Source organism: Zootoca vivipara, chromosome 6 (genome assembly GCF_965207765.1).
Source record: "Zootoca vivipara chromosome 6, rZooViv2.hap1.1, whole genome shotgun sequence".
NCBI classification, from domain to species: domain Eukaryota; kingdom Metazoa; phylum Chordata; class Lepidosauria; order Squamata; family Lacertidae; genus Zootoca; species Zootoca vivipara.
In genome coordinates this window covers 77988193-78002886 of record NC_142589.1, presented here as the reverse complement: position 1 = coordinate 78002886, position 14694 = coordinate 77988193, and the positions used below count along the sequence as shown (strand labels likewise).

Sequence of the window (14694 nt, the reverse complement as noted above, 5' to 3'; positions counted from 1 at the left end):
CTTCACAACAGCCCTGTGAGGCTGAGGCAGTAACTACCAGTCCGAGGTCACCCAGTGAGCTTCAGGGCTGAGTGGGGATTTGAGCCCTGGTGGCGCTGTGGGTTAAACCACAGAGTCTAGGGCTTGCTGATCAGAAGGTCGGTGGTTCGAATCCCTGCAACGGGGTGAGCTCCCGTTGCTCGGTCCCAGCTCCTGCCCACCTAGCAGTTCGAAAGCACATCAAAGTGCAAGTAGATAAATAGGGACCACTCCGGCGGGAAGGTAAACGGCGTTTCCGTGCGCTGCTCTCGTTCGCCAGAAGCAGCTTTGTCATGCTGGCCACATGACACAGAAGCTGTCTGCGGACAAACGCTGGCTCCCTCGGCCTGTAGAGAGATGAGCGCCGCAACCCCAGAGTCGGACACGACTAGACCTGATGGTCAGGGGCCCCTTTACCTTTATTCCAGGTCCTACCGTAGTCTGGCAACAAGTACTTTCTTAGGTATTTTGCCCTCTATAATATTCCATAGGATCATCTCTGGGTTTTTTGGGGGGGGGGGGAATAACAGCTTTAACATCCTTTTTACCTCTGAATACATCATCTCCCAATACGCTTTAGCTTTTTTACAACCCTACCACATGTGTACGAATGTCCCCTTTATCTCTTTGCATTTCCAACATAGTTTAGTTCCTTTTAAATGAATTTGTCCAGTCCTTTGAAAGCCATCTCAGTTGGTGGCTGTTGCTGCCTCCTTTGGGAGGAAGTTCCACAGTTTAAGAAATACTGCTCCTCCTTGGTGTCTTGTCAGTAGAAACTGACAGGAGGAGGAAGGGCTCTGGCTGTGCAGCAGAGAACAAACTTAGCTTGCAGAAAGTCTCAGGTTCTGAGAGACAGCTCAGTCAGTAGAGGATGAGAAGCTTATTCTCAGGGTTGTGGGTTCGAGATCCACATTGGGCAAAATATAGCTGCACTGCAGGGGGTTGGATTAGATGCCTCTTGTGGTCCCATCCAACTTTATGGTTCTGTGATTCAATACCTGGTCTCTCCAGGTAAGGCTAGGAGAGACTCTTGCCTGAAACCTTGGAGAGCTGCTGCCAGCCAGTGTTGACAGTACTGGACTAGGCGGGCCAGCTGTCCAACTTAGTATAAGCTTCCTAAGGCTTCCAGAGGAGTGAATGGCTGTCATTTGTCTGAGTTAAAGCACTGAGGTGACCCAGGTTCAAAGCCCCACTCATATGCTGCAAGGCACACTGGGTGAACTGAGACCAGTCACCATCTCTCCGCTTGACCTTCCTCGCAGGGTTGTTGTGATGATAAAACGGGCAATGACAGGGCGGAGGAATAGTGCGCACACTGACCTGAGCGACTTGCAGGAAAGGTGGGATAGAGATAAAATGATAAGCGAAGGCAAAACTTCCAAAGGCAAAACTCCGCAGATCATACTGCTTTCAAAAAAAATGCTCCTAACGTTCTATTGCCACAAAGGTGCAACATAGCTCAGTCGGTAGAGCGCGAGACTCTTAAGCTCAGGGTCGTGAGTTTGAGCCCCACACCGGGTGAAAGATTCCTGCTATTGCAGGGGGTATTCACAACGTCACAGACTCCGCAAACCACACACGCCGTGTCAGCTGGGGTTTCATCGCAAATGGTCAGCACCCGAGCACATGCCCCCTGGGAACATAAAAGAAGAGGAACATCTAGTGCAGCAGCCTGTCCTCACATGGGTCAGACAGACAAGACACCTGAACAGGAAGCCTGCTAAGCATAGAATCAGAGAATCGTAAAGCTGGAAGGGATCCCAGGGGGACATCTAGTCCAACCCACTGCAAGGCAGGAATCTGACATGAGTGGAAGAGCAGAGCTCTCCCCAACTGTGGTTTCCAGGAACTGGCATTCAGAGGCATACAGGGGAGAGAGAACGTGGCCATTAGTAGCCATTGAACCCTTATCTTCCATGAATTTGTCTGGTCCCAATTCCTTCCAATGCTCACACCGTTATCTTCAGAAAACACACTTCAAAGAAGATGTCTGTCCCCAGGTGTCTTGCACCTGGGGTGTCTTGCAAAGCCCCCAGGTGTCTTGCATGGCTCCAACCCTTTGGCAAGCACTGATGAAGGAACACCCCTCACCCCTTGGTATGTTCAGCATACTTTAGCCATCCATTCAGGCTAAAAAGTAGTGGATTGCCCCCCCCCCCCAACCACCACTTCCTTTCAACTAAGTGCCTATTTTAAATCCATATGTGTGACTCATGTTTTCCCTTTCACCTGTATGTGCAGCCCCTCAACTTGCTTCCCATGTGGCTGTTTGCTGGCAGCTGCATTCCTGAACGCCGGTAGCTGTGTTAAAGGAAGTGGAGCCTCCGAGTTCAGGGGCAGTCTACCCCAGAGGACTTGTAATGCTGGGAACAGAGAAACAGAGGGGTGTGCGGCTGCTGTCGACCTTTCCTTGCGATCTTCCAGGAGGCATCCAGCTAGCCAGCTGGCCAGGATGCTGAAGGAGCAGGGCTCCTCTTTCGCTTTCTTATAAGCAGCTCAACATGGGTGACTACAGAGCAGCAGAGACTGCGGAGGTGAGCCAAAGGACCCGCTGCCTGCCTGCCTGCCTGCCTGCCCCCTGCCCGCTGCCTTCCTCCACCATCCCACAAACAACGGCTACACTTTCCCAGGAACAATAGGGCTGGCCCAGCCAAGGGTTAGTCAGCACTGGATAAATAGGAAGGGGTGTGGAGGGAACATGGGACATTCTTAGCCTCTGAAAGTGAGAGAGAGAACAGGGATCTAAGCTATCAAAGCACACAAGGACCCCTCAGTGTGTCCCCCCCCCCTTGGGATAACCCAGACAGCTGCCGGAAGCGGGCTAAATTAGGGCCAGGGGGAGACAGAAGGGGGGTGTCCCCCCACTCCACCCTGCAGGGCCAAGTTGGGCTGCCATGGTGCTCCCGGCAGGGATTTTGTGCCTTCCCAAGAACATCCTGAAACTTTTCCTAGCATGCAGCAGGTGGGCCGCTTCCAAACTCGCTCGGATTCACTCACAGGCCGGCACAAATTTTTGCTGCACGATTTGTGCAGTTGGTGCTTTTGCACAACCAACCCACTATTTTTTCAAAAAATTAAATAAATAAAATTCAACATCCTGTATTAAGGAAAGGGGGGGGGGAATGTGCTAGGAAAGTGTGAGATAAAAACTGCTTGATGTGATGTCATCTAACCTGTGAACCGTACCCTGATCTACAGATGAAGGGCGGTAAACAAACAAACAAACAAACAAACAAACACACACACACACACACACACCTCCCCACAGTCTGGAACCTCCCCAAGTCAGAGGCCAAACTGCACCTCCTTGCAGCTGCAACCAATCCCCGTGCCTGAAACCTCCCAGTAACCGGGAAACTGCCCCTTCTCCTCCTGCCCCCTTTCCTGTTGGGCGCTTCATTCCTTTCGTGACCCTCTTTGAGCCTGGGGGTGGGGGAGGGAATCAGACAGCAGCTCCCAAATCTGGATAAATCTGGGCAAACGCACATTGTGGCTGCAGCGTAAAGGCCAAGCCTGTGTTCCTCTGGCCGGCTTATCAGAAGGAGTGTTTCCTGCCATTGAATCTGCTTCCCTAGCTGGGCAGCCCCAAGCTGTATTTCCTGTTCCTTTTCCGTAGCTTGGCTTCTGAAAAATAGGGGGTCCTCAGTAATTAGCTGATTGAGAACCACTGCCTTAAGTAGTTGTTTTGGCTAGGGCAAACCCAGCCAGTTGCCCAGGGAATAATAATAATAATAATAATAATAATAATAATAATAATAATAATAATATCACAGCCTGCACCACCACCACTTGGGCTCATTGGCACAAACATGTGCACAAAGATACAGGATCGAGCTGCAAGCCTTTGATCGCTGAGCTGGGTTTTCGACATGTGTGCATGGAGGAAAGAGATATTGCATTTACAGTATTTATTGCAAATGACCTCTGGGAGGAGGGCAGAGAGAAGAGACGCCACGTTGCATCTGCAGCAGCACAACCGGACACCTTCATCTGCCCCGGCTGCAACGAAACAGTTTCGGTCTCTACAGCCACAGCAGGTGCTGTGACTTCACCCCCAAAGGAGCACTCCTCCTCCATTGTCTGACAATACAAGACAGATGTATTTATACCCCGTCTTCTTCTCCGAGGAGCTCCAGGCAGGCTATACATGGTTCTCCCCCTTCCCGCTGAGAGGCAGTGACCGGCCCTTAAGGTCTCACCCAGGGAGCTTTGTGGCCGAGGGAGGATTTGAACCCAGGTCTCCCAGGATACTGGTACAACACCCCAACCCATACACCACACCTGCTCTCGGAAGACAGTCTTGGCAGAGCGAAGGCAGTCCCAACTTGCAGCGCGACTGCGTGCAGAGAGCCCAGAGAGCGAGGGTGGGATTTTGAGCATGAAGCCTAAGAACCCACAGCTCTCTCAGCCTGCAAGAAAGCAGGAGGGCTGCGTTTCAGATGGATCTCCACCCTGGCCAGACCTCATCAAATACAAAGGGTTTCCTTTCCCTCGAAGGGGAAGGGGAGAGGGGGGGGTCCTTCCCGGAAGCTGCAAACAAACAAGGCACCTGCTCCCCGTTGCCAAGGCAACATGAGCGGAGGCCTTCTCTCTCTCCCCCCCCCTCCCCTGTCGCCACGACACCCCACCATCGTTTTACACTGGCAAGGATTTGCCAGCCCATCCCATAATCCGGCAATAAAGAGAGGAGGATGTGGAGGAAAAGCAGCTTAGCCAGGGCTGTCCTGTCGGGGCTTTGTCTGCCCTTCAATCACAGCTTGGGATTATAAGGAGATGGGGGGGGGCAAGGCTGGGCACTCCGTGGCGAGGATGGGCAGCGTCCGCAACTGCAGGGTGCCTGGGGTCTTCAACGGCCCTCGGGAGACCCCTGCCATTGGGGTGGGTGTGCTTTGCCAGCCGGCCCACCCGCCTTACTTACATGCTTGCACGAAAGAGCAATCGTAATTTAAGTAGTTCACTTTCTGGGAGGGTGTGGCCGGTGGTGGGGTGGGGGTCCCACATGCAGGGCCCTTAAAAAGTCCTGAGTTGGCCTGTAGGTGAAACAGCAGCTCAAGAAAGGAGGAGCTCAGATTTGGGGTATCTGAAAGCAGGGGTGGGGACAGAGCAGGCCAGATTCTTGCCTTCCAGATGTTTGGAACTACAACTCCCAGCAGCCCTTAGCCAGCCAGCCAGCCAGCCAGCCAGCCAGCCAGCCAATGAGACCAACGGTCAGAGGCGAAGGGAGTCGTGGTCCAAAATGTCTGGAAGGCGTCAGGCTGGCGACGGCTGGAGTAGTTAGGAGACCGAAAAGCAGAGGCCCGATGGGATGATAGGCAGAGAAGGTCAAGGTCTGAGGGGAAGAGGAGGCGGTAAGTTGAGGGAAGGAGAGGGGCTCTTTCAAACGACTTGAGCCGGACCACTGTGTTCACAAATCAAACCGCACCAAAGTCTTACAGTTTAATGCCCATCTATAAGCGTCCTTGTCCGAGAGGCCGTAAAACCCACAAAAAAACAACACTCCACACTCTCCGAGGCTGGTTCACACATGCATGTTCTTCCCTTGACAACTGCACCCTTGATTGACAGTTGTGCACATGGGAATGCTATCATCAAATCATAGAATTGTTGCAAGGTACGCCAAGGGTCATCCAGTCCAACCCCCGGCAATGCAGGAATCTCAACTAAAGCATCCATGGCAGATGGCCATCCAACCTCTGCTTAGAAACCTCCAAGGCAAGAAAGGAGAGTCCACAGCCTCCCGCGGGAGTCCGTTCCACTGTCAGAAAGTTCTTCCAGATCTTCAGTCTGAATCTCCTTTCTTGTAACACGAAGCCATGGGTTCGAGTCCTACCCTACCGGAGCAGGAGAAAACAAGCTTGCTCGATCTGCCTTGTGACAGCCCTTGAGATATTTGAAGATGGCTATCGCATCTCCTCTCAATATCCCCAAGACTCAACTTTCTTCGGGGAACTGAGTTCATACATTCGGCTGCCAGTGCGGAAGCGACGTTTTTGAAATTTATTTCCTGCTTCTGTATCCCAGTGTCTTTTGCCAGGAGCTCAAGGTGGCATCCGTGGTTCTCCCCCTCCGCATTTAACCCCTACAAACAACCCTGTGGAGTAGGTTAGGCCGAGAGGCAGTGACTGGCCCGAGGTCATCCGGTGACCTTCATGGCCAAGTGCGGATTCGAATCCTGATCTTTAAGATCCTGGTCTAACGCTCTAACCACTATACCACACTGTATCTGCATACAGACACATATGAACAAGCTTCCCCCGTCCCTGGTTTCGGGACACCTTCAGGGAAAATGAATGTATGCCGTATTAATTGCCAACATTGGCAAACGTACACAGAATTCCTTTCGCCTTGTTGACCCTCCCAGCCGTCCGTGCTCACCTGGGTAGAAGTCCTTGGACTTGGAGAGCTTGATAGTGGCTCCGGTTTCTTTCTGCAGTTGGACGATCGTTTGGCCTCCTTTGCCGATGATGGATCCGGCGGCATAGCTGGGGATCAGGACCTTAAGGAAGTATTCGCCATCCTCTGCAAGGGAGGGAACAGAAACAGGGCGTCAGGAAGCACCATCTGAATCCCAGGACAGACAAAAGCCGGGGGGGGGGGGAGTCTCCGGCCACAAGAAGAAAGGCAGCCAGCACCAACTTTCCAGGCATCGCAGGAGACAGGCATATTGCATGGAATTTGGCCTGGACCGGCTTCTAGCGTGGCAACACAAAGTCTGATAAAGGGGCAGGAGGATGCAGCTGGGAGCCAGTGCAGGTGACCTATTCCCCGTAGCTATTATTAGGCAGGGCATCGCCACAGGCAGTTGGCGTCTTTGCCAAGAACCTCATCTAATGCATCCCCCCAAACCCACAAAAGTGCATCGGCAGACACTACAGCAGCCTGGTCCGGCATGGACCGAAATCCACTCCTGCCTTCTCATCGGAGTTTCCGTCCCCCCTGCCTCCAGCCAACTTTCTAGGGCTGACAATTGGTGGCAGCTACATCTGTGATCCAGAGGACGAGATGGCTGGACAGTGTTCTCGAAGCTACGGACATGAGCCTGACCAAACTGTGGGAGGCAGTGGAAGACAGGAGTGCCTGCCGTGCTCTGGTCCATGGGGTCACGAAGAGTCGGACATGACTAAACGACTAAACAACAACAACAACTGCAATCACAGAAACACAGATCTGGAAAGTTGGAAGGGGTGCCGAGGGGCGCCTAGTCCAGCCTGCCTGCGCCCTGTCTCGCCAGGGTGGTACATGCTCTGGTTATCTCCCGCTTGGACCACTGCAATGTGCTCTACAATGTGCTCACCTTTGAAGGTGATGTGGAAACCACAACTAATCCAGAAGGTGGCAGCATAGTCAGGTGACTGGGAGAGACCACTGGGACCATATAACTTCAGTCCTCAACATTGGCTCCCAGTATGTTTCCAAGCACAATTCAATCCTGAACGAGCCTCTCCACCCCCATCATTCAGCCCGGACACTGAGATCCAGCGCCGAGGGCCTTCTGGCGGTTCCATCACTGCGAGAAGCAAAGCTACAGGGAACCAGGCAGAGGGCCTTCTCGGTAGTGGCACCCGCCCTGTGGAACACCCTCCCATCAGAGGTCAGAGAGATAAACAACTACCTGACATTTAGAAAATACCCAAAGGCAGCCCTGTTTAGGGAAGTTTTTAATCTGTGATATTTTAATGTATTTTAATGTGTGTTGGAAGCCGCCCAGAGTGGCGGGGGGGGGGGACCCGGCTAGATGGGCGGGGTATAAATAATAAATTATTATTATATTATTATGTTGTTGTTGCTGGCCTTTAACGCCCAAATGGCTTTGACCCTGTATACCTGAAGGAGCATCTTCAGCCCCATCATCGAGCCCGGACACTGAGGTCCAGCTCCAAGGGCCTTCTGGCGGTTCCCTCCCTGCGAGAAGTGAGGTTATGGGGGACCAGGCTGAGGGCCTTCTCAGTAGTGGCACCCGCCCTGTGGAACACCCTCCCATCAGATGTCAAAGAGATAAACAACTACCAGACTTTCCATAGACATCTGAAGGCAGCCCTTTATCAGGAAGCTTTTAATGTGTGATATCCTGCTGGAAGCCAGCCAGAGTGGCAACCCAGTCAGATGGGTGCCATATAAATATTAAATTTTTATTAGTGTTGTTATTGTTGTTGTTAACCTTCTGCAATGCAAGCATCTCAAGCGTACATGACAGATGTCCATCCAACCTCTGCTTAAAAACCTCCAAGGAAGGAGAATCCGCCACCTTCTGAGGGAGACCATTCCACTATCAAACAGCTCTTATACTGTCCTAGAGACAGTGTCTTCTAAAAGCCTAGAGTTCAGAGCTTCTTGGCATTTTACAACTCCCTTCCCTTAGGGTTTGTAATATGGTGCAACCAGGTCTCAGATGCAGAGAAACTAAGCACCCTAAATATTGGAGTTGATAACCAAATGCATGTTTCTAGTCCTCAGGGCTTCAAATAGTACCCAGCCATTTTTGCCCCCTGTCCAGACCTAGTGGGAAGAGAAATGTTGGCATTCTGCCTGGTAGGTAACTGTTTAAAGCAGAACAGCTATGGCCGGCGGGTGAGCCGAAAGCCCACCGACTCATAGTTAAAATAGCTTTCCTCCTCCTCCTGCCACTCAGTTTCTTCCCATAAAATGCCATAGCAAAGAAACCCAAACTGAATCCCATTGATTTATTAAAGGTATGGAGCAAAGAGTGCACACTGGGCACATTTATAGAAATATGTGCAAAACCGCTGACATTTCTTTGCACTGTTTATTTACAGAAATAAACATTTCTTAACCCCCGGGGTCTTTCAAGCCTTGCATGGCCTGTGCTTCCTTCTCCCCCAACCCTCCTCTCCCTTCCTGCATGAGGTCCATAACTTTTGGAAGCTGGATACCGGTGGCTAACCAAACCACTGGTCTGAAGCATGCCCTCAAACTCGCAAAAATAATGATTGCACACTCCCAAGAAACCTGGACCCATTCAGACTGGGAATTGGCACCGGATTCTGCACAAAGCTCCCCATTCCTTGGAGCGGCGTGGTGAGGATCAGCCACCTGAGATCGCCAAAAAAAGAAAAAAACCAGCTAAACTTCCTACCCGGCTATAATAAGCAGCCCCCTCACTTTCAGATGGGAGCACCTATTTTTATCTGGCCCTGCCAGCGGGATTGTGTTGCTTTCCTTTGCAGAACCTACCCAAGATACAGGCCTGACCTACTTCTGTTTCCCAGTGCCACGCTGAGGAAGATGTTAATGCCGGGGCTGGCGAGAAACCTTGTGATAAGCGATTTGGACCCGCTGCTGTGTCCAGATTGCAAAGGTCCCCTGCGGTACTAAATCAAAGCCATCTCTTGATGAAAACAGGTCTCTCTCTCTCTCTCTCTCTCCCTCTCCCCGTCACTTTTTGTTTTTTAAAAGGATGCCAGAACAGAAGGACCGAAAGGGAGAGACGTCCTTCTGTCTGGCGATCCAGGCATGTGCAAAGGTGTGTGTGTGTGTGTGTGTGTGTGTGTGTGTGTGTGTGCACGCACTCATATAACATACACACACCCCAGATCGTGCTTTTGATGCGGAAATTCCAAATGGCACCTCCACCTCCCCGAATTAACATGCAGAATGCAAATCACTGGTGTTCGACTGCTTCCCCTTTTTTCCGGTGCAAGCACCATCAAGGTGAATGGGCTCAGTGAGACTCATGGAAGGGGAAAATTCTGGGGGATGGGGCACCCCACGAGTCAGATCTGTGTGCCTCCATCTCTGTCACCCTTAGGGTAGCCCAAAATTCACCACCTGGGGAAAGGCCGCAGCTCAGTTGCAGGGCAAGCGCTTTGCACGTGGAATGTCCCGAATTGAATCGCTAGCGTCCCAAAGCATGATCTAATGCGTTGAGCGTTAGTTGCATCTAGGAGAAAACAGGCATGGGTAGACAAACTAAGGTCTGGGGGACAGATCTGGCCCAATTGCCTTCTGAATCTGGCCTGTGGACGGTCCGGGAATCAGCGTGTTTTTACATGAGTAGAATGTGTTTTATTTAAAATGCATCTCTGGGTTATTTGTGGGGCATAGGAATTCGTACTTCTTCTTTTTTCTTTTTCAAAATATAGTCCGCCGTCCGCCCCATAAGATCTGAGGGACAGTGGACCAGCCCCCTACTGAAAAGGTTTGCTGACCCCTGATATATGGGGGCATGGAAGGGCATGAGGAGGACCACACCCACCTACCCAGGATAGCTCAGTTGGCAGAGCATGAGGCTGTTAATCTCAGAGTTGGGGGTTCGAACCCCACCTTGGGCAAAAGATTCCTGCACTGCACGGGGGGTGGACTAGAGGACCCTCGTGGTCCCTTCCGACTCCACAATCCTATGGTTCTCTCTTGCTCTTTTCCTGCACCTTCCTGTCCATATTCATATCACTTTCCCTCCTTCTTCATTCCTAACCAGGCTCTTCTGAGGCTCTTGTTAATTTGAACGGGGCTTCCACAGGTGAATGAAATAATAATAATAATAATAATAATAATAATAATAATAATAGGACTCAAGGCATTGCAAATGGGGTTCTCAGACCATCCCACACCCAGGAGCTGTCCAGCTCTACAGATTCACACCTCCTCATCAACAACATTCAGGTTTTTTAGTTTAGAAAAAGCACGGCTAACAGGGGAACCTTGTTCGGCCTGAGGGCCACACTTCCATCTTAGCAACCTTCCAAGGGCCACATGCTCGTGGTGGGCGGGGTCAAAGGGGGAGAAATTGGTGGAGGAATGAACACACCAATATTACCTTTGCACACTCTCACAAACACCCCCCTCTCTATTCTCCCTCCCAGCAAGCAAGAGGCACGATCAGAGTTCAAGGACCTTTCCCAGCCGGGCGGAAATATCTGGGGTGCTAAACGGAAGCAGTGAGGGAGGATAAGTTGGAGAGAGGTCTGAGAGCCAGACAAGGAAGCCTACGAGCCTCAAATCCCACTCAACCTGCTCCGTGGAAAGTTTATAAAACGGCACTCGGTGTGGATCCCACTCTGCTATACCCGGCACCCCCAAACTCGGCCCTCCAGCTGTTTTGGGACTACAACTCCCATCATCCCTGACCACTGGTCCTGTTAGCTGGGGATGGTGGGAGTTGTAGTCCCGAAACAGCTGGAGGGCAGAGTTTGGTGGTGCCTGTGCTATACCCACACTCGGGGTTCACTGGTGAAAACAGAGCGGCAAGGAGGTTCAAGACAGGCAAATCCGCCAAACACGGCAGAGTTTATGGGATTTGCTGCTGCAAAATATGGTGACGGCTGCAGGCTCGGGTGGCCTTAAAAGAGGATGGAGGAAGAGAGGCCAGGGGGCGGTGGGGTGGGAAGCAAAGCTCTCGGCCATGGTAGAACCCCCATGTTCAGATTAAGGCAATGAACGTGAGTCGTCGGGGAGCAGCAGCAGGAGAAAGCTCCAGGCCACGTTGGTGGGTCTCTCCGGAGACCTTGCTTCCAGCTTCCCACCTAACCCAGAGAGACCTCTTCTGAGGAAGAGGTTTGGGACCCAACAGAGAGACCTTGGAGGAACCTGCAATAGTCCCGAGGCTATGATGGCTCCCTTAGATGCCCTCATAACTCCTCTGACCCTATCCCGAGCCCTGCCTTGGTTCCTGATTCTCCCTACTTTGCCCCCCAGGCCTCAAGACCGAAGGCAGGAAGCACAGAGACGCTGAAGAGCGATGGTGGCCATTGGGGCCGGGGAGGCAGAAGGCACGGAGATCAGTTTTGAACCTGTCCTCTGCCCTGCTGAGTTCTACAAGGGCAACCCTGGCATTAAGGAAGAAACTGGCAGGCTGTGCCACCCTTTGGACTGGTTGTAAGCAGAAAGGGGGGCGCTGGCAGAGGGCACAGCGCCTCCGCAGCTGTAGCAATGCATTTGGCTGTAGCAAGACTCACTTGCTACAGGTCTCCTCGGGAGGAGGGGAAGACCCAGCTGCAAAGAATGACCCAAAACCAAAGCAAAAAACTGCGATGATAAACAATGAAAAATATATATTAGTACTTAAACAACAGCGAAGATAAATACTACAAAATACAAAATGCACAAATGCAATAGCCTGACTTATATGATCAATAGTGCAAAAACCCTACTAGCAAATACCAGTCTGTAGTGCAATTAAGCACATAAGATTCATTAAGTGTTCCATGTGGATGTAAAATTGGTGTGCTGCAATATTCTGCTCCAAGTAAAATTCCTTGTCCTTGAAGCAGAATTTTCCTTGAAGCAGAATATTAGAGTACACCAATTTTACATCTACATGGAACACTTGATGAATCTTATGTCAGGTGATTGCATTTGCATTTTGTAGTATTTAAGTATTAATATATATATTTCATTGTTTATCGTCACGGTTTTGTGTTGTTTATACCACCGTGATTGTCTGTTTGTTACCTGCAAAGAATGACCCGGCAGGTGAGCAGGAAGAGGAGCAACTAGCAGTGAGGGTTTCTTCTCTATTGAGTGACTGAAAGCTGCTGTTCTTCCTTTCCTCAGCTCCAGTTCCAGCTCCCATGCCGGGCGCATGTCATGAACCCTGCACCACCTGCCGCAATGCACGTGGTAAACAGCGACGAGAGTTCTTGACCTGCCTGCCTCCGCTCCTACCACTCTTGGAAGGCACCTACAGCCTCTGTTTTTGCACCAACCACAGGGCCGAATCTGGAAAGTTACAGTCCTGCTAGCCAGCCAGCCACTGTGGGAGGGGGACTTGGTGTGGCCCCCCGCTCCCGTCACTTTTCATGTACCCAGAAACAGGTCGTGAATCCCGAATGATCCTTGCTGTCTCTTGTTATCCTAAACAAAAATTTAAAGTTTCAGAGGGATCCCGAAAACGCCTGCCTTTGCTCCCCCCCCCCCGCAAAACGACAACCAAATTCTCACTCGTTTCTCTGGAACATTCTTGCTGTTCCTCCCAGTTGCCTCAAATGTATGAGTACAAGTCTATTTATCTATATACCGTATTGCATTTTCACCCCACAAATCCGGCTCATCTAACATTTTAGTGCGGCCTATAATTGGAGCCATATTTGATGAGGCTTCGTTTGAGGAGTGTGTTCTCTATATGGGGTGGCTCCTGTTTCGACCAATATGGCAGAAATGCATATACACAGAAACAAACTGTAATTATTAATATTAATAATAATATGTACTTTTATTTATACGCTGCCCATCTGACTCGGTTGCCCCAGCCCCTCTGGGAGGCTCCCAACAAAATATTTAACAAAACAATAAAACATCACACCTTAAAAACTTCCCTATCCAGGGCTGCCTTCAGGTGTCCTCTAAAAGTCACATAGCTGCCTGTTTCCTTGACATCTGATGCGAGAGCACTCTGCATAATTATATGTAAGAAAACCTGTAGTCAGGAGTGGTGGAAGCCTGTTTGAACTTCACAGAATATAGACAGAATACATAAGGGTCATACAGATTTCCCAATCCCGTTAGCACAACCTTACGGGGAACATATAGAGAGGCAGGCCGATGCACTTGCTACATACTGAGCAAAATAACCTCAACCTGTAACCTCAACCTGGTTTTTTAGTGAATGCTGCCCAGAGCTGATGGAAGTGGTTGCCGAAAACATCTTGGGGGCACCAGGCTGGGGAAGGCTGCTCTCTGGGCTTCTGCCTTGGGCATATATATAATGCTGCTATTTAATAAATGATGGAGGGTAACAGAAGCCTTACTTAGGTCTATGCTAAGCAATTAATTTTTCTATGATTTCTGGCATGCTACCAGCCGCTAAGAGAAGGGCTTGATCCTGGTTTTCAAATTGCTTTTCCTTTCTGACCGCACTGCATCTTGGGAAACTATTCTATGAGCTGGGCGGGGGGGGGAGAACAGCAGGTTTTGGGGGGTGCGGCAAATGCGGCCCTCGGTGGCTGTCTTGCTGGCCCCTGGGGAGCTCTTTCGAGGCCATGCCCCCATTCCGGCCACACCCCTTCACCGGCCCTGCTCCACGCCCCCTCTGTGGAACTGTGACGATGCCTTTCGCTGGCCCAGATGAAGAATGTGTCGTTTTGCTCTACTCACTCTTGCTTCCAGGCCTGCTCACCACCAATGGCTCCTAGCATGTTCCCCACAAGGGAATATTTGCTTGGGCTGCAAAAAACTGTCTTCATGTCCCGTCCCCCCCACCCATATTTTTATCATGACTTTCCCCCAGGGTTGCAAGGCCGCAGCATGTGGATCTCCTCCCCGTCATCGCACATCAAAATGAGTTCCGAACAACATTCAAACAACACCCGCAGGTTGCGGCCCTACTTGAGGAGGTCAGAAAACCTCTCACAATTTGAGGGGATTGAGGGCTTTAAACTGTTTTCAGATCGGTAGCGCTTAAAACAGGCATAGGCAAACTCAGCCCTTCAGATGTTTTGAGACTACAACTCCCATCATCCCTAGCTAACAGGACCAGTGGTCAGGGATGATGGGAATTGTAGTCCCAAAAACATCTGGAGGGCCGAGGTTGCCTATGCCTGGCTTAAAACTTTCAGTAGCCCAGAAAATGTGGTGCTTCCTCATCCTCCGCCGCACCTTGAGAGAATGTGTCATGTTTACAACCCTAATTTTTCCTCTAGCTAAGGGTGCGAGTCCTAAGAAGGAAATCTTTGCACCCAGGTAGGTGTGCATAGGATTGCAGCCTGCGAGACACTTTCCCGC

General features: G+C 50.9%; 1 protein-coding gene across 1 annotated transcript in view; it reads right to left on the bottom strand.

Moving 5' to 3' along the window:
- Positions 1-14694, bottom strand: part of NOVA2 (NOVA alternative splicing regulator 2) — a 50929-nt gene that overhangs the window by 22657 nt on the left and 13578 nt on the right. The window contains exon 2 of the mRNA XM_035121034.3: positions 6394-6537. Within this exon, the coding sequence (XP_034976925.2) occupies positions 6394-6537 (144 nt within the window). The remainder of the gene's footprint in view (positions 1-6393; positions 6538-14694) is intronic.